Raw genomic sequence first — 27,127 nt, forward strand, 5'->3', positions numbered from 1 at the left:
CACTCACACACACTCGCACTCACACACTCACACTCACACTCACACTCACACTCACACACTCACTAGAATTTATATATAGGTGTAAACTGACGTCAGCACGCTGGAGGCGAGGGCTTTCTATGGCTCCAAGGACGTCATGTGGAGCTGCCTGCAGAGCCATGGGCATTGTGACGCCCTGGTCGACGTGGGAGAGAGAGCAGTCAAGAAAATGTTCTCTGTAAAGCTGCCACATCGGGATGTTCAAAAAGTGAGGAATCCACAGGTAGATACTGTATCCACCAGAAAAAGCATTACTGAAGGTAAGTAACTTCTTCTTCGGGGAATAACTCGGATTTGTTCCTTTCTTCCAGTAAAGAGAGTACAGGACATTCAGGTCATGATCCCAATCATTCAGCATCGGTCCTGGATTTCAATGAGGTCGACTCTTAGACTGCTGGATCTGATGGCCTCCTCCATCCTGCAGATTCACAAGTAAATTTGTGCATATAACCCTTGAAAAAATGTACTGAGGGATTACATTCAACCATGCTACGTTATCAGACAGTGGGGTTTTTCCTCCATGGTCAGGAATTACGTGGGGAGATACTGAAGTTAGAGACTCCGGGTGGCATTTCCTTACCAATTTTTGGCAATTACAAGCTGTAGGCCCTGGGATGGAGAATAGTCAGTGGAACCCAGAAATACAGGTATAAACACTCTAGGTTTTTTAAAATTCTGGGGCCTTTTCTACAGACCGATTTAATCTTCTTGGACCAAGTGTATATTGTCTATGAAAACATAGTTTTTCCAGGTACTTTAGCGCAGCCAGTAATTTACTGGGCTGCCTATTCCTGCATCTGGCAATCCTGGGTGCATGAAGAAGTGGCACCTCCAGCCATCATGGAGATACAGGGGTGTAACATAAGTCTCTGCAGCTCCTGCTGTGCAGGGGGCCCCAACCCTTCAGGGGCCCCAATTCAGCCCAAGACCAATACATATCTGTGAGATATGGGAGACTAAGGGGACCCTCTTCACATTCTTCAGTGGGGGCATCATTTTGTGATATGCCACTTTATCGATCCTGCTCTGTGCAACTCGTAATAAGGGCTGTGTGAGGATGTATGCTTAGGAAAGCTGTTTCTTTCAATTTTTCCTTTCTTAAAGGGCGGAAGAAGATAGAGACTAAAAAGAGTTTAGTCATCATTGCCACTCCAGGCACTTTTAAACCAGTTTTTAATTTTTCACTGATATTTGGTATCTATTTATGTATGTTCTTATTAAAAGATAAAAAGAAAAAGAAATGTATTGAGATAGAGATTTGTTTTGTATAGTTGGAGAATTTATGTCTCCTGTTGGAAAACTTCTAAATCCGGCATGTGAGTGGAGATAAACTTATGGTTTTAAAGATGATGAAGAACTGGTGGTACAGGATTCAACCACAGTGTTGTAGCAGGACTGATGCCTGCTCTTTCGTTGCTGACTTAACCCACCCGTCAACTTAGCCCTCAGCTAACTAATCGCCAAGGTCCCTGCAGAATCTTCCGACAGGCGCCACTTATAGGAACACGTAGCAAGAATACGTTCTGGTCTGGACTGGAACCAAATAACCCCCTTCCCCCCCGCACCATGTCCTGATGAAGACCCGTAGTGACTACCAAAGGGAGCACACCGTGGGTCGAAACGTTGACGATGGAAACAAGGATCAGACCAACCAAGGCCCTGCTTACTAAGAGGAGCATTAGCAGACAGCAGGTCTCATGGTTATGAGTCTGGCCATCAGAAACTTTGTCCTTTTCCTTGTACATAAATCCTGAACCACCCTGTATATACTGCACCAATTTTCCACTAAGCACATATGTCACATGAGCACTGTATATATTTCACCTATTGCAAACAGCCTTTTTGTATTCTTGAAAAAATGAATATATTTGAATGGAGTAATTCAGATAAAATGCAAAGTGGATATACACAAACTGTGTTATTGTGATTATTCCTGATAACTATTTACATGTGTCTAAGCGTGTGTGATATTCATGCCCTATGAATATTTGTGTTATGCGACACTTGGTGCGCTGACAAAATAATTTTTGAGAACCCGACAGAACCATTTTTTGTTAATAAATGGTGGTACAGGTAGGCACTCTTTCTCATGCTTTCTGGGTACTGTGTGGATCGTAAGAACATGGGGCACACCCCTACCAGGGTCCGGATGAAAGATGTTCTATGACATTTAGCATGCATCCTATGAGCATGATTGCAACATGTGCCTTAACAATTTGGCATTAGATGTGGTCTGGACATAAATGTGTTTTAAATGCTTCTCACTGCTTCCAAATGTAGATCTTGGCCTGGGGAGTAAGGCGTCTAAAGACCTATGAGCTGCTGAGTGTGTCATCACCCAACCTGCTGGTGGAGTTTGGAGAGACATCCATCCAGACGCTGCCCATCAAGAACTACTGGAAGAACCCTAACTTCCCTGAGGTTACACTCTTTATGAAAACGGTAAATTGTATTTGGCTTAGAGCCACCCCTCAGTCGTCCTCACTGTACAGATCTGATTGAACCCTCTAGCAGGATCCTGTGGTTAAGTACAGTGTGGCATTGATGCATGGTCTGTTAGAGATGCTTTTTGGAGACTTGCCTGTCCTTGAAAGGATTGTGCAGTGTCGATCATACGTATGCCCCATATCATTGAAAAGATTCCATCTCCTGAAGACTGTGGGCCCGATTCACAGAACTAACTTAAGACAAAATCCTAAACGTACTACTTTTGGTTAGGATTTTGTCTTAAGTTTGTCTTAAGTTTGTCTTAAGTCTGTCTTAAGTCTGTCTTAAGTTTGTTTTAAGTTTGTCTTAACTCTGTCTTAAGTCTGTCTTAAGTCTGTCTTAAGTCTGTCTTAAGTCTGTCTTAAGTTTGCCTTAAGTTAAACTTAAGACAAAATCCTAACTTCTGTGAATAACAAAAGTAGTAAGTTTAGGATTTTGTCTTAAGTAAGTTCTGTGAATCGGCCCCACTATTCTTTATAGAAATATTTGATATTATAGAATTGTATCCAAACATTATCCCCATTCATTTTCGAGGAGAGGAAGATATTAGTTTGCGAGATAATATGACTTCCTTGGGTACACCTCCCAGATGCCTAAAGTCACCTACCCAAATTAACTCTACATACCTCCTGCCACACGTGCTTCATTTCTATATGCTGGGGTCCATGGAAGGGTCTGCTTTCGGTCTAGGGATTGAAGTCATCTGCTTATTACTCACATGCTTTTGCACAGCTACATCTCCTCTATTCCAGCTGTACACCTCTCTTGACTTTCTTAACATTTTGTACACCTTGAGCCCAGTATTCTTCTTTAGATGTGCTCTGTAGTCTCTCTCTTAAGACACGATTTACTTTTTCGGATTCATCTCAAATATATTTCTTCTCCTTTCTTCAGGAAGGCAAAGTTTTAACGTATTTTTTACAGCTTAAAATAGGCTATATTGGCCAATTACTTCTATTTACTTGTAAAAAGGTTAAACTAATAATAACAAGCAGTTGCAATGCATTAGGTCTCGCATTTACGAGAGTTTAAGCTATTGGCATTGTAAATGACAATGCCTATTATTTTAGTTTTTTTTAAATATAAATAAACTGCATTGTTAATTACAATGCCAATAGCTTAAACTTCTTAAATATGAGACCTATTGCATTGCAAATGCTTGTTTCTCTTTGTATTTGCAAAGAGCAAGAAAATGTATGCACTTGCATGGAGAGCTGATAAAAATGTAGTTCCATGATAAGCAGTGGAAAAATGCAAGTCATCTAGCAAAACAATGGTAAAGAAGCTATGCTCCATGGGAGGGACACACGCAAGGAGAAAGGAAAGCCATGAATATGAAGCAAGTAAATGGGATTAACAAGAAATACAAGCAGTGACAGGCACTTCCTTCTTCCTCGCCTGAATTGTATATAGGGAGAGATGCACAACTGTGATCTGCTCTCGAATATCTTATCTGAAAGAAACACGTTAGTTAGATTCCTTATCTTAGAATATCCCCAGGCGTCAGGCTGGATCCGGAAAGATTTTTCGTCAGCAATACCCTTGCGCGTCGCTAGGCGTCGTCTGCGGATCCGCGTCCGTCGTCGGCGTCGTGATCGCCGGGATGACGTCGTCGGAGTACTTAGATGCCGCCCTCGCACGCTGACGTCAGTTCTTCTTTTTTCCGCGCCAGTAAGCGCAGATCCGGGAAGAGCATACCCTTTAGTCACTTTTTGACTAAACGTTTTGAACTTTTTTGGTTCCTATTTCGAGTCGACCTCAACTCCTGGTGCAGGTAGGGATGCCCGGGTTCAAGCCGTGCGACGCCTGTCACAGCCTGATGTCGTTCACGGATCACCACCACCGGTGTCTCTACTGCCTTGGGGCCGACCAAGATGCCAAGTCGTGCCTCGACTGCCGGGCCTTGACCTCGATGGCTGGAGCGGACCCGCAAGCTGCTCGAGATCCTGCAGTCGGCTCCCGGTCGAAGAGGAGGTCGAGAGACCGGTCGCAGAGCCGCAGCCATCACCGCTCATCGGGGTCGAAGTCCTCGCATTCCGGTAAGTCGAGGCACAGTAAGAAGTCAAAGAAGTGACATCGCTCTTCTGACTCCCCTCGCCGGTCGCGCGACTTGGCTTAGGGTTCGGGTGGCACCACCTGCGCGGCTCCGCCAGAGCCGCAAGAGTCGCATCCGGCCCCATACCCTCCGGTCCCTGGGCTCAATGCAACTCCGACGGAGTTCCAAGACTTCCTCATGGCCCTGAGGAGTCTCGCTCCGCCGTCGAGGCCTGCCGGTGTGCCTTCGGGCCCCGCCGGTCCGACTGGGGGGCCTAGCGAGCCGGCGGCTCCAGCCCCGGCACCATCGTCGACTTCGGTCCCGACGCCGCAGGCCCCCGGGGGGGATCCAGGCCTGGATCCCGGTCGACGCCGGTCGACCTTACGACCCCTCCGCCGGCGCCGACCCCTTCGGTGCCGCCCCTGACGCCGTCTTCGGACGACGTTGTCCGCAGGTTTAATCCCGGTCCGTGTCCGGCGCCGATGGATGACAGATTCATCTACCGCCCGCCTCGGACCTTTCCGCCTGTCTACCAGGAGTTGGATGATGGGGACGACTGGGAGGGGTCTGAGGACCCTCTGGCACAGCAGTGCCAGTTATCTCAGGACTGGGCAGAAGACCTGGGGGATGCCAGTGGTCTTGACACCTCCCCTGACACTGGCTTCATCTCTCCTCCCTCCATGGCTACTGAGGAGGGTGCTACCTATTCTGTGGGGCTGCGCAGGGCTGCCGAAGCCCTTCAGCTGGATCTCCCTGCAGTGGCCGTGAGGACTAACCTCCTCACTGAAGTGCTTCAACCGCCAGTAAGCTCCTCGGAGCCTCTCCTGCAGTTCCATGAAGCACTGACGGACGTTCTGATGGGCACCTGGTCCAAGCCCTCCACAGTCCCTCCTGTGGACCGGAACGTGGCCCGGCACCACTGCCCCGCACCGGGTGACCCCAGCTTTCTGTCGGTGCACCCCACGCCAGAGTGCCTGGTTATCCAGGCCTCTACCTCCCAGACTGCCTTCCTGTCCGCTCCCCCGGATCGGGAATCCAAAAGGTTGGTACAGTTTGGGAAGAAACTGTTCTCCTCCCTTAGTTTGGGGTTGCGGTCTATCAACACAGCGTGCCTTTTGGACCGTTACACCCACTCCTTGTGGGATACGGTGGCGGACGTGCTGCCCCAGTGTCCGGAGGAGGCCCAGACACGGCTCGCCCAGGCTCTTGCCGAGGGGCGGGATGCGGCACGGTACTCGATACGATGTGGGCTTGACACAACGGACTCGCTAGGTAGGACAATTGCGACCACGAGGCGATTCGTCGCCACGCCTGGCTGAGGTCCACGAATTTCTCCGAGGATGTCCAGAGCACCCTCATGGACATGCCCTTCGATGGCCGTCGCCTCTTTGGCGACAAAGCGGCTAGTGCGCTGGAGCGCTTTAAGGACTCCAGGGCTACGGCCAAGTCCTTGGGCCTCTCGGCCCCGCGCCCGCAAACTTCTGCTGTTCGCCCCTTTCGTGGCCAATGAAGGGGCGCCCCCACAACTCCGTCTAGCCACAGGCCGCAGAGCTAGTCTCAACGCGGTCGCGAACGTGGATTCCGCCGAGGCGGAGTAGGGGGACAGAGAGCCAGTCAGCCCACATCTGCCCCAGCAGCATCTGCCTCAAAGCCTTCCTAGTCCGAGCTTTCAGTCCCATTCCACGCCAGTGGGAGACAGAGTTCGCCATCACCTGCTCCACTGGCGTACCATCACATCGGACAGGTGGGTGCTGCAGATCGTCCGAAGGGGCTACTCCCTCCCCTTTGAGGCGACCCCTCCAGCCATGCCACCGCAGTACCACCGCATGTCAGGGGATCACTTGCAACTTCTGCAGGAGGAAGTTACGGCCCTCTTGGCCAAGGCAGCCATCGAGCGCGTTCCTGGCCCAGAAGTAGGTCGGGGTTGTTATTCCCACTACTTTCTGGTTCCCAAGAAGGGCAAAGGGGGCCTATGCCCTATCTTGGACCTCAGGAGCGTCAACGCCTTCCTCCGGAAGGAGAAGTGCAAGATGCTCACCTTAGCTCAGGTTCTGGCTGGCCTAGACCCTGGAGAATGGAGATGGATGATTACTCTCCTCTGATGAGCCATCCCTTTCTTCTGCATTACCACCACAATAGTAGAGTCGAACCACAACAGAAACCACAACTATGTAGTTAGATAGGGATGCAATTCTTGCAATAATGTATGACAGGGGTACTTTATTCCTTATAATACATGGTCATGCCAAAACCCTTCCACAAACCACTGAAATCCTTGGTGTTGTGCTCTTTCATATAAAAGAAATGAAATGTTGGTTAACTTGAAGAATAAAATTTGAATCTCTAGTGCAAAATTGAACCCACCAAGAAGAAGTTACATATTTGTTGCAACAAGATATTAGAATCAGTTTAATACAAGTAGTTTAAAAAAAAAGCTCTGAAGCTCAAAATGTGTAGGAACATGCAGAGAGATCGTGTATTTCTTCTGTGCACTGTAATCCTCTCTACTTTTGTAATCCATGTCCAGTGTGGTACTGTAATACATTTGCTCTGTTATGCTTCCAGTCAACGTTGGTTGCCTTTATGAATGGTGTTCTCTCAACTTTCTTCTGTATAGGACTCCGGAATGTGGTTGGGTGGACGCCGCACTTTACAAAACAACAAATAAATAATAAATCATCTGAAAACTTATGGAGCCTCTCCTTTTCTACAATATCTCGTATTTTCCAAAATGTAAAGCTCCCTGTTCCCCATCTCATCTGTAATGTTGCGCTACACAGGAGCTGTAAAAAATAAAATAGGTGTGGGGATATGACCTTGCGCAATCCTGTGATTCTGGGCAAATACCTTAACCTCCCAACACCTGACAACAACAACAAAAAATCAATAAAAATGAATCGGGCCTTGTATAACGTAATACGCTGCTCGTGTAAAGCGTCCCAGTGCCCTGAGTTTGAGTTCATATTTGGAACTGTAAAAAATAAAATAAGTCATAAAATAAAATAAAATAAAGACGGGCTGTATGGTGTTAGAGCAGCCAGAAAGCAGCAGAGGAGATGGGTCCGGGGTCTTGCTTTATCAATGTGCGGCATGTTCCCTTGGGAGGGAGGGGTGGGGGGGGAGCAGACCACAATCCATGATTGTGTATAAAAGTCAGCTTTATTGAAACAGGTGCACATAACATTATAATTCCTCAGCAAACACCTTACAAAACTAAACCTCACTAATCAGACCACATACCTGACCCCGCCCCTAAACTTTTCTTGAACCTGCCCCCACCCGTACATTACAACCGTATAAAGAATACAAAGCAATGCATCAAAGTATAACCCCATAAATTCAACCCATCTGTTAAAACAACCTCCCCTGCCTGCCTCTTTACAATTGTCAATCACCCAACATGTGTAACCAAACTAAAAATTAACCTGCCTACCCTTTCCCTGTCGATAACCCAACGTCAACCCTAACCAAAAAACCTCTGCCAACGCTGGCAAACTTCCAATAACCCCCGCCACCCAGAAAGAAGGGGGGGAGGAAACTACACCCCCTTTTCTGCCCCCCCCCAAGTAGGTTAACTGTTGTCCGTCTAAGTGGAATGTGTCTGGACGGTCAAACATCTCAACAACACCTCCCTATTCTCCAGTAAATAAAGGTCCATGCCAAGCCTAGATAGGTGTACTCCGTCATCTCTGAAAAATTCCACTGCCTCAAAACGTATCTCCTTGTGTGTCACTTTTCCATAACCGAGACTGCGACAAAATCTGGACATTTCAGTGTTCACCTTCCTCCTCACGCGATCAATGGCCCTAGGGTTCATAGCGCCCCTCCAGCCTCTACGCGGAACTAACTCAGTCCACAACACGTGGCACCCAGACCATTGCTCCCTTAAACGTGACAAGTCCCTCTTCATAGCCCTCATCAGGACCAAACCCTTCACTCCGCACAAATCGTTCTCACCAAGGTGGATCAACAAAACATCCAGGCACTGACCCCCTATCATGAAATTATTAAGGCAAGGTATCAACTCTTTCCAGGGGGGACGCTAGGTGGCGCACTAGCGTATGGAAGCCTTCGTGTAAGGCTCCCGCAGTCCGGCGACAAATATCCGAATAAATACCCTTTAATAGGCAATATTTGGTGCTATCATTGCACGCAGAGACTCAGCAAGGGACCCGCCGACTGATTGCCGAGTTTGATCGGAATTGAAGCGCCGCTGTAGGAGAGAGGCTCTCCGGAAGTTCCAGCGGTCAGGTCGGGTGGAGGAAGTGAGTTGCTCGGCCGGCTGCAGTTCCCAGGCAAGGTCGGGGCTGTGATTCCGGCCTTAGGCCTCCAGATCGAGCGAGTCGCGAAGCGCGCCCTAAGGTACAAAAGGGGAAAACATCAGAGCACCGGGACCTTGAAGAGGGGACTGCCGGGGGTGGTAGCGACAAGGATCCCCCCCCCCCTAAGAGGGTTGGAAGCGATCAGCAGGCCGGGGGCTGGTGCTGGGGAGTGCCGAGGCTGCCCGGGATATATAGGGCCCTGATTTATCCTGGTTGGAGGCGCATGTGTTTTGTGAGCAGTTTACCCGACTGGCAGATCGGGAAGGTTGCTTCTTCGATGCCCCCTCCCGTACAAGAGGCAAAAGCGAACTGAAGAGGTCCCACACGAGGGGGTTGTGCATCGTCAGGGACCACGGCGGGAATGTGAGAAGGAGCCCTGGTGGCAGACTGGTGACGTGGCGCCTGGGGGTCGGGGGTGCTGGCGCTATATTAGAACTTAATGCAGATTTCAGCAAAGATAGACTATTGATGACCATACTCCCCCATGGGAGATCCACAAAGCTGGCACTAGCACTACTGGGGGAGATTGCATGGCTTGTTGTGCTGCGCTGGTGATTGCGCACGTGGCCCTGTCCCCAGAATCGCTAGTCGGGAGTACAACTGTGGAGAATCGACATACGTTGGGATTCCACAGAGCCGCCTGAGTTGCCGGGAGTGTTGAACTAGGCTCCATTACATCAAGCTGAGCGCACTGAACTGCTGGATCTGGACTGCAGAGCCAAGGGTTTGAGTGAGGAGATCGGCGCCCTCTTGGGTTTAGAAGGCAACTGCGTCCTTTCAAGTCCACTGACTGAAACAGCATAGTGCATTGTCCTGAGATTCAGTAGCACTGATTGCGAAGGGGCATGAAGCATTGCTTGGCCCAAGGGCGAGAGACTTGAGACTGGGGGACGCATTGTGATCCTATCATAAATTGCTATCTGAGCATCCTATCCCCCCCCCCTAACACTTTCTACTGATTGTACCATATTGGGCCTGCTGGCTGGAGAATTGGAGAGTGGTCATACACGAAGTGCGATATTCTGCGCTGGCTAACAGTAAGGATGGCAGGCCAGACACGAGGCAGCCCAAGCTCATGTTTGACTCTAACAAGAAGACGACTAGACCTGAAGGGGTCCATCACAGCCCGGCTGGAATGACTGGAGCCGCGGGGGATTCAACAGACGCAGCAGCTAAACTACAAGAAGTTCTGCGCGAGATGCGTCAAGGGTTTGCGACGATTGCTGACAAGGTTGACAGAATGTCATCGCGAATGGATGCAGTGGTTCATAAATTGGATGCCCACGAAGACCGTCTGAAAGAAGCGGAACAGCGGATATCGGACTCGGAGGACACTACGGCACAGCACACTTCGCAGCTCTCCAGAATGGACAACCTGCTGCGAATTATTGCGGCTAAAAACGAGGATTTAGAGGCGAGAAGTAGACGTAATAATGTCCGTATAGTAGGTATTCCGGAGATGACCAATGTGGGCAAAATGGAGGACTACGTTGAGAAGATGTTACTGGCGGCGATTGGTTCAGGAGTTTTTTCTCCGCAATTTATAGTGGAAAGGGCGCATCGATCCTTGGGCCCCAGACCGAAACCAGGTACGGCCCCCAGGCCAATCATAGCCCGGCTGCTGAACTATAGGGATCGGGATGCGGCTCTACGGGCGGCCCGCGGCACGAAATCACTATCATATGATGGCAATTCCTTTACTCTATACCCTGACTTCACTCCGATGGTACAGGAGGAGCGGAGGAAATTTCTAGCTGTAAAGGCCAAGCTGCGCAACTTGCAAATGGACTACGCATTGCTCTACCCAGCTCGTTTGAGAGTCACGTACCAGGGAAGACAAAAATTTTTCACAAATCCTCAGCAAGTAGAGGATTTTCTCAAACATTATAAGCGTGCTAACAGGCCTGCTGAGGGGGCGGAGGTAGATCCGGATACACTGCACGAGGAGATGGAGGAGGGTGTGCAGTGAGAGGGGTGAACATTGATTGCATACTGTGACTATGGTTTTCTTTTTTTTTTTTTCAGTATACGAGTATGGGGCAAGGGATATGAGAATGGGGATCTTGGCTGAGCAGGACATTGCACTGGAGTACGCATTCTGATTGTTCCTTAATTCTGTAAGCACAGGGGTGCATGTGTAATGTTGAGACCTCCACATTATTTGATGCTCCTCAGCCCGTACTTTGTGTTTTCTCTTTTATATTGTCTACTGATAGTACTGCTTGGTGATGCGGTACATATGTTGCCTATGGTTATAACACTGGACACCCCTCTGGGTCACCAGGACGGACTACAAGTAACATTGTGGTTTTGGCGATACTGAGGGGAATTAGTGCTGCCACCTAGAAATGGTCCCCGAAGGGAAATACCCTCGAGTATCTTTGTTGTGTGGGGAGTCTACTAGCCCTAGTTCTAGGGGCAATTGTGGGAGGGAAGGGGAGTGTACATGGCTGGCAGGTTGGGGTTTGCTTCAGTGGGAGCGGGGAGGGTATAAAGTGCTATACGAAGGGCATGCTGTTTGGAGTTGGTTAAAGAGGGTGGGAGACTTGGGACAGTTGAGGGTTTTTTTCCTACAGGGGAGGGTGGTGGGAGAAATTTATTGGAATGCTGTTTTGTTTATTCATGAAAGTCCACTGCTGTGATTGCTGTGGCTACTTTTGACACGACTACAGGTTCATGGGAAATGTAACATGCTTTACGATATGTGGCTATTCCGATTAAGGGGATTTGATGAGTGATGGCAGATACTGAACGGAGAACGAAAATTACAGTCTTATCATGGAATGTGCGAGGTTTAAATGAGGCAAGAAAGTGCAGGAGGGTAATCGCATATCTAGAGCAGCATCAGGTACAAATCGCATTATTGCAGGAAACGCATTTGAGTCCACGTTCTACTTATGCCTTGGCTAGCAAGTGGGCGGCGGTATGGCGTTTCTCTTCCTATTCAGCGTATGCAAGGGGCACTGCAATTTTAATTAAAAAAACGGTGCCTTTTGTGAAACTAGGTGAGCATGCGGATACAGAGGGGAGATTTGTCTTGTTATGGGGCAGGCTTGGTACTGACACAGTCACAATAGTAAACTGTTATGGTCCTAAGGTAGATTCGCCCGAATTTTTCACACAGCTTTGGGGAAAGATACTGAACACGGGGTCAATGCATATTATATGAGGAGGAGACTTTAATGTTGCAATGGTTCCAGGATTGGACAGGTCTGACGGCAGCCCTCAATATAATAGACATGCAAGGGATGCTTTAGAGGGTATAATGGAGGAAGGGGGACTGATAGATGGTTGGAGGTTTGTGCATGCTGGGCTTCGGGAGGGTACACACTTTACCACATACGCCAACAAGTGGGCGTAGACTGGATTACTGTTTTTTGTCTCGAGGATTGGTGGTTAATTTAGGGAGAGTTACGCACTTACCGAGGTCTTATTTGGACCATTGCCCAGTTCTGGTTCAAATATCAGTCCCGGGCTATGATAGGGCCGTACCAACTTGGCGTATGCAATCCACGGCACTTCAGGATACACAGTTTAAATCAGAATTAGGAGAGGAAATTGCAGAGTTTTTTCCGTGCAACAAAGGATCGGTGGATAGTGTGGATACCATCTGGGAGGCGTTTAAGGTGACGGTCAGAGGGTACTACATCTCAAAGAGCTTTGGGGTACTGAGAGATATTCGAGGGACGCTTAAGAAACTAGAGAAAGACCTTAAGGAGATGGAATCTAGGATGTCCCTGGAGCCGATGGGCCCCATTCATAAGGAATTTAGAGAAAGGCTCACGCAATATGAAGAGGAGGCAGATAGAGAGGCCAAATTCAGAGGTAAACATTGGCAGGCTCGAAGATACTGTGAGGGAGAGAGACCGGGTCGAGCCTTAGCAGAGATCACTAGACATCCGCGGTGCAACATACACGTACTGTAAATACGTACACCGGAGGGTGGAACACACCAGGATGCGAAGGGTGTACTAGGCCTCTTCACAGCACATTATAAGGAGTTATATGCTACACAACGCGCTGGGGAGGTCCTATTTGGGAACTTCCTGGATGATGTGGCACTATGCTGGCTGAGCGACGCACATAGGAAGTTCCTTGGAGCCCTGTTCGAACTTGATGAAATACGAGATGCAATCATGTCTCTTAATAATGGTAAGGCGACTGGCCTGGATGGTCTGCCGGCGGAATTTTATAAATGTTATATTGATATAATGGCCCCAGTGCTCAAAGAGGTCTTTGAGGAGTCTTTGGAGATAGGCATACTGCCAGGGTCGATGAGGGAGGTGGTGATTACCTCGTTGCTAAAACCAGGTAAAGACCCCGCTGCATGCGATTCGTATAGACCGCTCTCTCTGATAAACTGTGACGCGAAGATATTGGCGAAGGTACTTGCCACTAGGCTCTCCCTGCTTATGACCAAGATAGCTCTTCCGGATCAGGCAGGGTTTGTCCCCGGGAGATCCGCGGCCAGTAATTTGCGTACCCTATTCTCTATGATCCAAACGATAGCGCCAGACCTACCTGTAGCTGCCATATTCCTTGATGCCACAAAAGCATTCGATTTGGTCGAATGGAGCTACCTGTTTGCCATTTTGTACAGGATGGGGTTTCCTAAAATATTCGTGGCATGGATAAAGTTACTTTATACTGAACCAACGGCGAGAGTACTAATTAATGGTGAGCTGTCGGACCCGATTTCCTTAACCAGAGGTACCAGACAGGGGTGTCCATTGTCCCCATTACTCTTCGCGATTGCGATTGAACCTTTAGCATGCCGTATCCGACAACTACACAAATAAAGTGCTTTTAAATGTTTCCAACATCAGATAGATGTATCACTCTATGCTGACGATTTAACGTTGTATGTGGTTGATCCGCAGACTAACCTCACTCCACTGCTCAGGGAATTCTTGGTGTTCGGTCGATTGTCTGGTATACAAATCAATTGGAAAAAATCACAGTTTTTTCCCCTGACCCCCGCGGTAGCCCGATTCTCATTGGACTATCCGATTGAATGGTGTGACTCTGACCTCCGTTATTTAGGGATCCAGATATCAACTGTGAAGGAGGAGACGTTAAGACTGAATTATGGCACTGCCATCACTAAATTGGCAGAGGACGTTACACGGTGGATTTCTTTACCTTTCACCATGGCTGGTAGGGCTTCATTAATTAAAATGGTGATTTTACCTCGATTTTTATACTTGTTTCAGAATATTCCGTACTATCCTGGTGCATTTTTTTTTCAAACGCTGCGTTCTGAACTGTTACGGCTGTTCTGGGCTGGCAAGCAACCGAGATTGGCGTGGTCTATTACCCAGCCATATATCAGCGGGTGATTTGATGTCCCAGATTTTCTAGTTTATTATCTGAGCGCTCAAGCCCATTTCGCATACCATTGGTTTGGGCCTACGCCATTCATGCCGCAACTGGCTGTGGAGGAATGGATAGCTCGACCTCTTCCACTGAAGGGCATTATTCATGGCCCAGTAAGTGCAATAGAGACGCCGGCCACTTCGGTAACGTGCACGATAGATGCGTGGCAGCGGATACTACGCAGAATACCAATTGATTTTCTGTATGCGCCGACTTTGCCACTAGTTTATCATCCGGGTCTATCCCTATTGCAGGAAGGGGGGTTCCAGGTGATGTGCGTTAAGATGAAAATCTGCTCCTGGGGCGACCTATTCGTGAACGGTCAGTTCAAAACGCGGGAACAATTGTTTCAGGGCTATCGCCCTACTCCGCTAGACATCTTTTATTATGTCCGGCTGCGGCAGGGATTGAGGGCTGTTATACCGCAGTTTCCGGAGGAACCTGAAACAGTGCTGCCATTGCAAGTTCTGCTTACATCTGGGGATGGAAGGCATCTAGTTTCTCACCTATACCGTAGCATCCGTGAGCAATGTGAGAGTGGAGAGTGTAGAGCGTTCAAGCACTGGTGTGTTGATATCGGCAGGGACATAACGGAGGCACAGTGGGCATATTGCTGTGAGCTCACTTCCAAGATCTCGGCCAGCTGCAGGCTACGAATTATCCATGATACGTTTTTGCAGAGACTGTACTGCACGCCTGAAAAAAAGTTGAGGTTCCACCTATCGGATAATGACAGATGTGAGCGATGCAACTCGGAAGGAGCAGGCTTCTTACACTTGGCTTGGACATGTCCAGGGGTGGCTGACTACTGGACGCAGGTACACACAGCACTACAAGCTATGTTGGGTGATACGGTTGAAAGGGACCCGCTCACTATGCTACTGGGATATACTATGCAGCTACCCAAGTCGAGCAGGAAGTTTGGAAACATTGCACTTTTACTAGCAAAGCGAAGAGTTGCATGTAGATGGGGGAGGGGCTGTGCACCGAAATTTAAGGATTGGATAAATGATTTACTATATTGTCAAGAACAGAACACAGTATATGCCGACACACAACCATTGAGCAGTTGGGCCAGGGACATATGGGATCCGTTAAGGGAATACTTGGTAGCCAATACAAATTCCTCTGAAGATGGACATCAGGTAGAAACTGATACAGCACTGGATATGGGATTATAGGATCATTGCCCTACAGATATAACTAAGGCTTAGTTGCAGATCTATAAGGGTTTGCTATGCTGATGAGTCAGTATAGATGGGATTATTGTACATTTGATAAGATGCTCCATCATGTTGATGTACTATGACTATTGAAGCGCTGAAGATGAGGGGGAGTTGGATAGCCTGTTTGCAGGGCAAGGGTTATGACATAAGATTTATAGGGGTGTGTAGAGCTGTTATAAATATATTAATATGCGACATAGACGTTGGACCACAAGGATGGGAGGCACGTACTGCACTGATGTTATGCTTGAATATCCCCTTGATTTATGGCCCTTTATTGCTGACAAATTTTTATGACCTCTCGAGCGGAGATCTGTCATGTTCGAGGGGGCTGTCATTTTTTTTGGACCTGTTATGTATGTAACTACATTTGTATGCCTGGTAAGACTACAGCAATCACGGATTTCTGTTTAGCATTATGATGATGGACATCCATACCCCAAGTTCACCTTTACTGTTACTATAAAATGAAGGAAAAAACGGATAAAACCTTCTTGGACCTTGGACTACTGTGTATCAAGTTGCGATGGAAAACAGGTTATGTTACTGACCCTTGCCGCCGGGCCTCCGGGTTGTCGGTAAAAATGGCTGTGTATATATTCGAGTGTAACTGACAGTTTTTGTCGAATGCAGCCGGCCCGTGAGGTTGTAGGCATGGTGCTGTGATAATTTGTAATGATACAATAAAGGTCTTTGAAATCAAAAAAAAAAAAAAAGGTATCAACTCTTTCCACAACATCCCTCCCTTACCCTTCCAGACAATTTTAAACAGACGTTCATTGAAACCCAACATTGCCCCAAAATAACACCGGCATGCCTAGACCTGCGCCCATTTTATAAACAAGTGCCCCACTATCCATATGGTCAATTCCTTCGATTGGGGCCCAGCCACCGAACCTGTAACGAGAAAAATTAGAATGAGACTCACAAAAAGGAAGATGACGCATGCGCCTCCTCCGCATTCCTTCTTACATAGCGTTGAAAACAGTCTGAAGACCAGCACCCCAGCCGCATTATGTCCCCGTATCCTTAACATATTTCCCTCTATGTAATCTCCCTTCAATCTCTCCCCCACCCCCCTCTTCCCCCGTCCCCACAGACACCATCTTAGGTTTGGCCTGTGCTCTACTGGTCTCACCTGGCTCTAAGGAGGCTGCCCGGACAGACGCCGACTGTCAGGCCACTGACTCTGTCTGATCCACTACCCGAGGAGCCCTCACCGAGGGGCAGTGCTCTTTCCTTAATTCCAACGCTGTTGCCCTTCTGTGCGGTGCCACCGCCGGTGCCTGCAAAATACTAGGAAAAACATGAGAGGGCCCTCCCTCCTCATTTTCCCGCAGTTCTCCTTCCTCCGGGCTGTCCTCATCATAATCCATCACAATAGGCTCCTCCACCTGGAGCTCATCATTAGCAAACGCATCACCACGGGCCCTACCGGACCCAGCATGCACTCCTAGCGGGGGAGCCGACTGTACACGCCGATACTCCCCCATGTGTTGACCTCTCTGGAAATCAGTCTTTGCTCGCTGGCGTAGCTGACCACCTTGACCTGTTTGACGTTGGGACCAGCGAGGTCGTACTGGGCCTTCGTGCGCTGGCCGCAACGGGAACCCCCGCCGGTACGGAATGCGCCATGCAAGGCTCCACCCCCCCTTCACCTCGGTGTAATTGGGCCACTCCCCGCCCTACTGAGTCCGCTGCGCTGCGACACTCTGAGCCCTGTAAAGAAAAAGTGTGGACTGATGTGCTGGGTCCCTCATTTCTGCCCTCTACACCTGCCCTCTGTAAGCCCGGGGCAAATGCCCCGGCCAGCCTCCCCCTATCTTGACCTGCCTGCTCTGACCTACCAGTCAATACCAAAGGGGGGGACTCTCCCACTTCCTCTTCCCCGCTCCACTCTAACATAGCCTCAACCACCGCCGACGCGGGGGACCCAAACCCTGGTCCACTCCCTCCTTGGCCCCTTTGTCCCTGAGCCCCCCTCGGGGGCCCCACCTGTGAACTTCCCCAGCCTGAACCCCCGCCGGCCTCAGCGTGTCCAATGGTCTCCCCGGGGGTAACTGAAACTCCACCTACTCCCCCCCCTACGCGGCTCCGCACCCCCTTGGACCAAGACGGAAAAATGTCCAACCCCTTGCAAGCCGCCCCCCCGCCAGATCCAGCTCAAACGGCATTCCAAATTCTGACCCACACCTACTACCCCCGACCCCAGCCCCCCAAGCCATGTCTCAGGACCCAAGACTGTGGGCCCCTGCCCCAGACCACCTGCGTGGAGCAGCTACCTTGCCATACTCTGCTCCAAAACCGGAATACACCCTCTGCTGCCCCTTCCCCCCTCCCACCTGCGCCCATTCACCATCCCCCTCGAGCTACCCCTGTGGAAAAAGTCTCCCCCTTCCCAGAGTCTTGTGATGCCCAGCGCGAAGGCCCGACAAAATTTCCCCAGCACCCAACTCCGCCCCCTCAAAAGAGAAACGGTCTCCCCCAGCGCCCCTGCTAGGAAACACGAAATCCTCCGCCTCCATAACACCAGAAACCGTATCGGCCAACACGGGACTCTCCCCACCCTCCACCCAGCTGCTCTGCCCTCCCGAACCCGGCTCCACTGCGGCGGCCTCAAAAGCTCCCTGACCTCTTCCCAACCGCTCCGCCCTTCCATTCCAGGAGAGCAGTGCACACCCGGGCCCCCTGGCTGCCCATCCGCTTCTTCAATCACTGCAACCTGCGCGGCCGAAAGGGAGGCCGAACGCCGCTTTCTCCCCGCCACGCTTCACACTCACGGCGGGAGCAGAGCTCGCCCGTTCATTGTGCCCCGAGCCCAACAAAGGCTCCCGGAACCGCCGAACCGCCCGACGTACCCGAAGTCTCCCCACCCCAGGACTGTCCAACAAATGCCGGTGCCGCCTTCTTGCTACGGGGGCGGCCCCATTCACTCACCGGAGATAAGCGATGCCTCTTAGGAGACGTGCATGCAGCCACAGTCGCTGCGACACCTGCGGAAGCCAGCCGCGCTGGCCGTGCCGGCCCCGCCATCACGCCTACGACCGTGTCCATCCTGCCTGCCTCGCTCAGAAGATGGAGGGCTTCAAGCACACGGTAGTCCTCCATCAAAAACGGTAATGTGGACTGGCAATAGGAAAGCTCCTTGGAAACTACTACTAACCTGACTAAGAAATTTAACTAACCTCAAAAACTCTTCACAAAAACTACACTACGCTAAAGCTACCAGCCACCAGGTCACCAAACCTAAAATGGTGGCTGGGAGCAGGAGCCCAAAGAATTTATATTTGGGCTCCAATTGGCCTATAAATGAAAGTAGCCCAAAACAAAATGGCTGGCATGAAGCCTGCCCCCCCCCCCACCCGCCCCTCCCAAACTGCCGGGGAGGGGGGGTCCTCCCTGCTGTCGGCTGCCCCCCCACAAGCCCCCTTCCCCCTCAATTTCGGTTGATAGTTCATGGCCTTCCAGCCCCCCCCCACCCAGACCCCACCTCGGAGTTCACACACATTGGTTCCTATGTAAATGTTTCCAAGAGAGGGGGAGCAGCCCCCTTGGAAAGGAAGTAATTGTGGCCCTTTTGTCTCTCCACAGCTGCTGCAGATAGAAAGGGTGGGGCTGAACGTGTTGGGGTGGAGCATTGTGTGCTTTAATTACCCCACTGCTATTCCTGCCCCACTCCTAGTCGGCAGTGGGTGCTGCTGGGGGCAACAGATAGGGATGGGAGGGGTATAATCCCCCTTCCCTGCTATCCCTGGTTTCAGCCTCAGAACAAACTTCCGTTGGTGTAGCTGTGCCTGTGTTCTACCGGCAGGCTGGTAAATGTATGTATGTGTTTAGAAACGCAGTTATTAGCCGTTCGATTGGAAACGTTGTACAAAAGAGACAAGAAACAGAGTAGGTAAACGTACATACACATGCCTCCTCCAGTATTGTGTAAGTGAGGATTGTCATTGCATGAAAGGAAACAGAACGGACAAAAAAATGCTCAGCTCCCTACTAGGAGTGCTCCGGTAAATGCCTGTTTGTGGTAACTCTTGTCAACGAACATCGGAATACCCGGTTACTCGCCGCTAATCTTCATTACTCCAGGGCCTGGTTTTCCCGTTTCATTCCTGGGCTCAAGGATAAGGAATAGGACGGAAAAACGGACGAGGAAGTAATTGTGACTGCAGCACACGCTTCTTCTGCGCTGATCTCCACCAGTTCACAGCAGTTGAAATTTACAAGGGACAGGGGATGCCGGTAAAATACTGGGACAGGCGGATTCTGCCAAAGCTCGTACCAAATTCTGACCCCTAAGGTATTTGATTTTTATCAATCGCAATAAATATTGTGCTCGAATATCACACCCTCCTGTGGGGCACTTGTATTCTGTAGCCAGGGGCGTAAGAATAATACACAGTAAAGCATGCAACGGGTAATGTATTAACCTTTACACTGTGTGTGGGCTTGGGTGGTGCTGTGTACTGCACACACCGTGTTTCTCTTGGAATACAAATATGCATTTCAAACCGGATAAAATACGCTCTAAATCCCACTTTGAGCCCAGCCGCCATCCTGCCCTTACTTCTAGAACATCTTGCATTTATTTATTTGAGATTTGTTTGTAGTCCAGACCGCATTGAAGGGAATTTTATATGTGGAGTGACGATTGACCATACATACAGATAAATAAACACATCGTAGATTAATTACATTATTAGACTCAATCGTACAGATAACACTTTGCACTGTGAACGTGTTAGGCCAATAAGGCAACAAAATAACTACTTATACTTTGCTAAGAGTTTACAACGGCCACGGAGGGGTGTATATATATATATATATATATCAGTTCAGTTGCATTCCTGGCAGGGCAGCCTCCTCGTACCCCCGCGCAACAACACAAACACGGACCACCTTCTTTAGTGCAAGGAATTTATTCGCTCAACTGCTTGATGTCGCCATAACGTTTCGGCTCCCCTTGAGCCTTGATCACATGACAACAAATGAAAATACATCACTTCCTTAAATAGGAGGAACCTTTCAAAGCACGTGATATCATTGGGGTATAGGAATGGAAGACAGACTTGAGTTTGGTATGTTGCTATAAACCAAACGATATTTACATTTTGGTTTTTGTAATAAACACCCAAAGTTGTTTACTGGTTGGATTAATATCCACGAAACAATATCCGATATTTGTATATATTGTTATAAAATCAGCTATCGGGATAAATCCCACATCATCCTCCAAATATGATTCCTAATGCCTTCATTAATATTAATTAAACTGCAGCTCCCTACAGTCGTGCTTGCGGTATGAGGTAGTTCGTTGAGTGCAAAATTTATGCTAATAAATTAACACAAAATTCAATAATTTAACACTCAAATACAATGCATTAAAAAACAGTTATACATGAAAAAAACCTTAAAACCAATTAAGATACGTTAATAAACATTGGCAATTTCATAAAAAACAACAACTCTGTGCGATGTAAGTGCAAATGGGGAAAGGATGGCCTCAGCTGATCCCAGCTGCCAAATTATTTTAGTATGACCTCGGACCTGCCTTCCCAATCTATGATACAGGATACACTACTTATGAGTAGTCCAGATAATTGATTAAGAGTGATGGGAATTATCTACATCATGGGTTTGCAGTATTTAAAGATATCAAAGAGAATAGGCTGAGATATATTTAATGAAACAAAGATGGACGAGTGCTTTCCATATGTTAGTACATATAATTCAGCATACCATCAACCCTGGGGAACCTAATTGGTGATGTGGTATATATTGCTGTGCAATCTTATTGATATGATACTGGCATGATTCATCCCAAGGGATGGTGACTATATTTATTCTTTTAAAACAATAAATAAATTACAAAAAGGTAAAAATAATTTCCCCCTTTAAAATAACCTTTTAATAAAAACCCTCAATGGTTTTATAGTCCCAAATCTTGGGCCAGAATTCATTCATATTGCTACTAACAATTACACTCTATTAGTTCCAATAAATATTTGAATACATTAGTAAATAGATATGTGTCCTGAGAGCGGTTTAATGTAAGATAGTATGCATATCTTCAGTGACGTTAAGCCCAATGGGGGATTTCGAGTTCAGCTGGAGTATGTACCTTGTTTCCATCTGTCTTAACCTCGCTTCCCGATTTCCCCCACGTCTACTCGGTGGCACCGAGTCAATGACAAAAAAAGATAGGTCCTTGTTGTTGCTACGGTGTACCTCCTTAAAATGTCGTGCCACCGGGTAGGTATTGTCCTGATTTGTAATCGCCCTCAAGTGCTGGAGGATACGTTTGTGTACCTCCAGTTTCGTACTCCCTACATACTTAAGTGCACATGTACATTGAAGCACATATATGGCGTATTCGGTTTTGCAAGTTAAAACCTTCTCTATGTTATATTTTTTGTCACTGAAACCATCTTTAAAATACTTAGTGTTGACCCCATGTGTGCAAGCTTTGCACGTTTTGCATTTAAAAAATCCTCCATTTGATTGGAGCCAACCAGTTTTTTCCATCACCTCCGGATTAGTATCAACAATAAGATCTTTTAGGGAGGATGCCCGACTAAAAGTTAAAGTAGCTCTGCGAGGTAAAGTTGGACCTATGATAGGATCACTTAACAAAATGGGCCAATTACGATTGAATATGCGATAAAGATCCGCATGTTGTTTGCTATATCCTGTTATTATCCTGAAAGTATTTTGAGGTTTAGATTGAGATGGGTTAAAGGGCTGAATGACCTTAATTGTGTCATAATTGTTGAGTAGCTCTTGTCTAGATTTCATTAGAGATCTACTAATGGCCCCCTCAATAGTTTTCACAGAATACCCCCTTTGCAAGAATCTAGATTTGCTGGATTCTTGGGCCGCTTTTAATTCGGTTTCATCACTGCAGACCCTTCGAATTCGAAGCATCTCACCATAAGGTATGCTCATGATGAGATGTTGGGGGTGTGCGCTAGTCGCGTGCAGGATAGTGTTGCCAGCTGTTTTTTTCCTAAACAGTTTAGTTTCAATGGTCCCATTGTGGATATACACTACAGTATCCAAGAAAGTGACCTCGGACTGACTGAGATTCACCGTGAAATTGAGATTGTAATCATTGATATTAATTAGATCCACAAAGTTAACAGCTGCTTCTCTAGTACCGTCCCATACCACAAATAAATCATCGATGTACCGATACCATGTTACAACGTTTGTATCCATTATGGCCTTGTATTCCCTTCTGAGGACCAGCTCCTCCCAAGCTCCCATGTGTAAACATGCGTAGCTTGGAGAGAAGCTGGCCCCCATGGCTACCCCTTGGAGCTGTCGGTACATCAAATTATTAAACATAAAAATGTTATTATGTAGACAGATTTTCACCATTTCTAATAGCATTGTGGTATGGTCAGAAAAGACATTGTCCCTTTTAGATAAATAAAAATTGATCGCTGCCAAGCCATCCTTGTGTATTATGCTAGTATACAGGGACGATACATCCAATGCTAACATCCAATACCCTGTTTTCCATTCAATTTTTTGAAGTTTCAATAAAAAATCACCCGTGTCCTGAATGTAAGAATCGAGCGACTTGACATAACCTTGTAAAAAATAGTCAATATATACAGAGGTTTTTTCCAAAAGGCCTCCCCTGGCTGATATGATAGGCCTGCCAGGGGGATTAGTCATATCCTTATGTACCTTTGGAATAAAATAGATGAATGGAACTCTAGGGAAGTCAGTTTTCAAGTATGCATATTCATCATTGGATAGGAGAGATTTATTTTTCCATTTCAAAAGGTTCTTGTGATATTCCAATTGTAAGGTCTTCAAATCGGATATATTACAGCGTTCATAGTGTTGTCTATTGTTCAACTGAGAATATGCTTCTTTATCATACATTGCTCTTGGCATCAGCACGATATTTCCTCCTTTGTCACTGCCCCTTATAATCATTTTTTTATCCGTTTTTAATTTTTTAATAAGTGCAAAGTATCTTGCTTGCTTGGCATTGAAGGGGTTTTTCTTATTGCTAGTACGCTTGTGCAGCTCTTTGATCTGGGTTGTGACAATCTCATTGTATATATCGATAGAATCACGTAGAAGTATTGGGACAAAAGTAGAGATTGGTTTGAATGGCGTTAAGGGAGAGATCTGTTGCTCGGTCATCTGTTGTCCAATTGCATTATTGCCTTGGGTCTGTGAGGCAACCTGTGTGCTCGTATCCTCATTCTGCCATAATTCCACAATTTCATTGGGTATTTGTGATGTCAAGATACTTCCTGTATCAGGTGTAACACCAGTATCCGATATCAGCGTATTTGTTTTTCTTAAAGCATGAAATTTGCGAAGTTTTAGTTTACGTATGGCTTTGTAGGTATCAAATCTTGTATTGATGTAATTGAACCTGGAATGAGCCGCATAGGAAAGGCCAAGTTTCAAGATCTGCTCTTCCTCCTGGGTGAGGTCAGTATTCGTTAAATTTATGATGGTTGCATCTTCTACTGGGGCTGATTTTTCGCTCTCCACTGGCCTCTGCCTCTCCTTCTGTAGTAGGTGCCCCTTCCGCGCCCTGTACCTCTGCCTACGTTTGTAATTGGCGAGTTTCCTTCTTGCTGCTTTGGAATGCGGGGGCGTAGGGACTGCATTCTCTCCTGGCATAAAAAATGCATTTCTTCCCCTGGATGAGGTTTGGTTACAGTGCCCACAGCTTCAGATCGTTGTTCCGTTTCCGATTCATTGCCACTGGTGTAAGCACTGATGTCGGATCCCGTTGACTCATTTTGTTCTCTGTTGCTGGCCATGCCTCTTGCAGAATTAGGGCCTCTGGTTTTCGGACCTCTAAAAGCATCGTATTTCCTTGAGAAGGTAAAGATTTGGCCTAGCTCGTAGTCATTGCGGTCTCTCTGAAATTTGTACGCCTTTCTGTCCATTATCTTAGTTTGTTCTTTTTTCAATCTTTCCTTCATTTCGTCCATTAATTTTCTTTTTTCCTCGTTGTCCTCCATAGATTGTAATTCATCCTGTATTACAGAGATATCTTTTAGTAATTTAGCCCGGTCAATGTCTGCGTATTTGACAAGGATTTGGACTAGACGTCTGGAAGCCTCCAAATTGCTGTCTGCCCACTCCTTCATCATTTCCGGGTTGGGGCTCTCGTAGTTCGGCGCCATTAAGATACGTAATCCCCTCGGTATCCGGTTAACGTCCAGGTAACTTTGTAATGATTTGGCTTCCCACCACTTACTTTGTTCATTACGTAGCTTCTTTTCAAGTATTTTTATTTTCTCTTTCACTGTGTTGTTCAGAGTCGTTGGTTCGCCGCTTGTCTTGTCCCGTGTGCTTGTTGTTACTTGGGGACCGTCTGCGAACATTTTCAATGCTGCTTCCTCCCGTTCCATCATGTTGTCGGCCGACATCATGTTGCTATATAAAAGCGTGTTGTAGCTTTAAATGTCTTTTATCAGGGGACACGTGGTTGGTATATCTACTATTCCAATCGTTGTTCCCCTATTGCTCTTGTACTCTCCACCCCCGTAATTCGGAAAGCTGCGGGAAAGAAGCGCGGTTACTGTGAGTAATTACCTCCGGTTTTGCCTGTCCTCCGACTCAGCTCCGCCCAAGGGTTGCTCCTTCGTAACCGACACTCGCCGCCAGCTACTCCGTTAACGATGAGGGGACAAACGCTTTTCCTCTTCCGAGGTATCCAAATGAATTTCCCAGTGAAACCGGGAAAACGGCTTCGTATGTAGCGTTGTCCAAAATGGAGAGGGTCCCGTGTGCTGGTCGTACGTTGCCACTCGACCACAATATATCAGTTCAGTTGCATTCCTGGCAGGGCAGCCTCCTCGTACCCCCGCGCAACAACACAAACACGGACCACCTTCTTTAGTGCAAGGAATTTATTCGCTCAACTGCTTGATGTCGCCATAACGTTTCGGCTCCCCTTGAGCCTTGATCACATGACAACAAATGAAAATACATCACTTCCTTAAATAGGAGGAACCTTTCAAAGCACGTGATATCATTGGGGTATAGGAATGGAAGACAGACTTGAGTTTGGTATGTTGCTATAAACCAAACGATATTTACATTTTGGTTTTTGTAATAAACACCCAAAGTTGTTTACTGGTTGGATTAATATCCACGAAACAATATCCGATATTTGTATATATTGTTATAAAATCAGCTATATATATATATATATATATATATATATATATATATATATATATATATATATATATATATATATATATATATATATATATAACAAGATTCGTCTCCAACTTCCACGTCTCCTCGGAAAGACGAACACAGACCCAAAATCAGTGCAGAAGTTTTTATTTCATATCACCCAGCACTGCCGCCATTACGCGTTTCGGCCTGCAAAGAGGCCTTGATCACATGACATGCGAGGACGACATTCACAGTTTTAAAGTGCTAGTGTATAGTCACGTGGTACACAGTGATTGAGTCATCATAGACATAGAAACAATGAAAGAAACGGTACTGAATCGCTATTCACTTATGACATAATGCCAAACTTTTAGACCAAGCATTGAATCAAATCAAGTATTATTAGTCATCATAATAATTGGTGACGTGAAATACTCATAATGGCTTTGTGTATAAATATTGGGGGTGAATAAAATTCACCTACGTTGAGAATGACCATAGTTCAATTTACACATATCACATATACAATACATATAAATAAATAAATAAATATCAATAAATACAAGTATAAATACGCATATTTACACATCTAATCATTTAAATAAGTACATAAATATATATATAAATAACATAGTAACCTGTGCAATCCTATTTATATAGAAAATAAGATAAAAGAATAAAACCCCGATGGGTAGATTCTAAAACATTAGTCATCTCTGTTTATACTTTGGTTAAAATCCAGGTATAATAGTCGTTCAATAATATACACAAATCCTTCACAAAATTTTCACGAATGATATAAAGTGCTAGTGCTTTGGCCTAAACAGGTGTAAACATAGTTGAATCAAACTGTTTCAATAAAACTAAACTAAAGTGCCTATGTTGCATAAAAGAGTGCTACCCAGTGTCTAAAATGTACGTAAAACTAAATATGTTGCTGTGATTGTTAAAAGAAAGGAGGAAGAGATTTTTGTTAAAAGATATGCTAAATGCAATATCTCATTTGTCATTTTGTCATAGGACATTATAGCAGGCTTAGTTACAGTAACATTTCCATGATAATAGTATCATAGGCACGTGTATAAATCCTCATTAGCATTCAACCCGTTAGGTGACTTGGTATCTAATTCTAGAATGAATCGGGTTTCAAGTTTACGTAGTAGTGCTTCACGGTTGCCTCCTCGTCTGAGTGGCAATACATGATCTATTGCGAAATACTTCAAAAGTTCAATGTTATTGTTGTGGCATTCTTTGAAGTGTCTTGCAACTGGATAAGTGGGGTCACTGTTGGTGATAGCTCTAATGTGCTGGAGTATCCTCTTGTGGACCTGCAACTTGGTACTACCAACATATTGCAGGCCACAAGGACACCCCAGCACATAGACAGCGAACTCTGTTTTGCATGTTAAGAATTTACTTATCCTTCTTTCTTCCATGTGAAAAGGGGATTTGTATGTGGTTGTGCTGAC

The 27,127-nt window shown here is 46.9% G+C and overlaps 1 protein-coding gene across 1 annotated transcript in view; it reads left to right on the forward strand.

Moving 5' to 3' along the window:
- Nucleotides 1-27,127, forward strand: part of LOC146784224 (myoferlin-like) — a 3,625,175-nt gene that overhangs the window by 1,782,766 nt on the left and 1,815,282 nt on the right. Inside the window, exon 13 of the mRNA XM_085634512.1 lies at nucleotides 2,320-2,481. Within this exon, the coding sequence (XP_085490638.1) occupies nucleotides 2,320-2,481 (162 nt within the window). The remainder of the gene's footprint in view (nucleotides 1-2,319; nucleotides 2,482-27,127) is intronic.

The sequence above is a fragment of the Triturus cristatus genome, chromosome 11, assembly GCF_964204655.1.
Source record: "Triturus cristatus chromosome 11, aTriCri1.1, whole genome shotgun sequence".
Classification (NCBI taxonomy): Eukaryota; Metazoa; Chordata; class Amphibia; order Caudata; family Salamandridae; genus Triturus; species Triturus cristatus.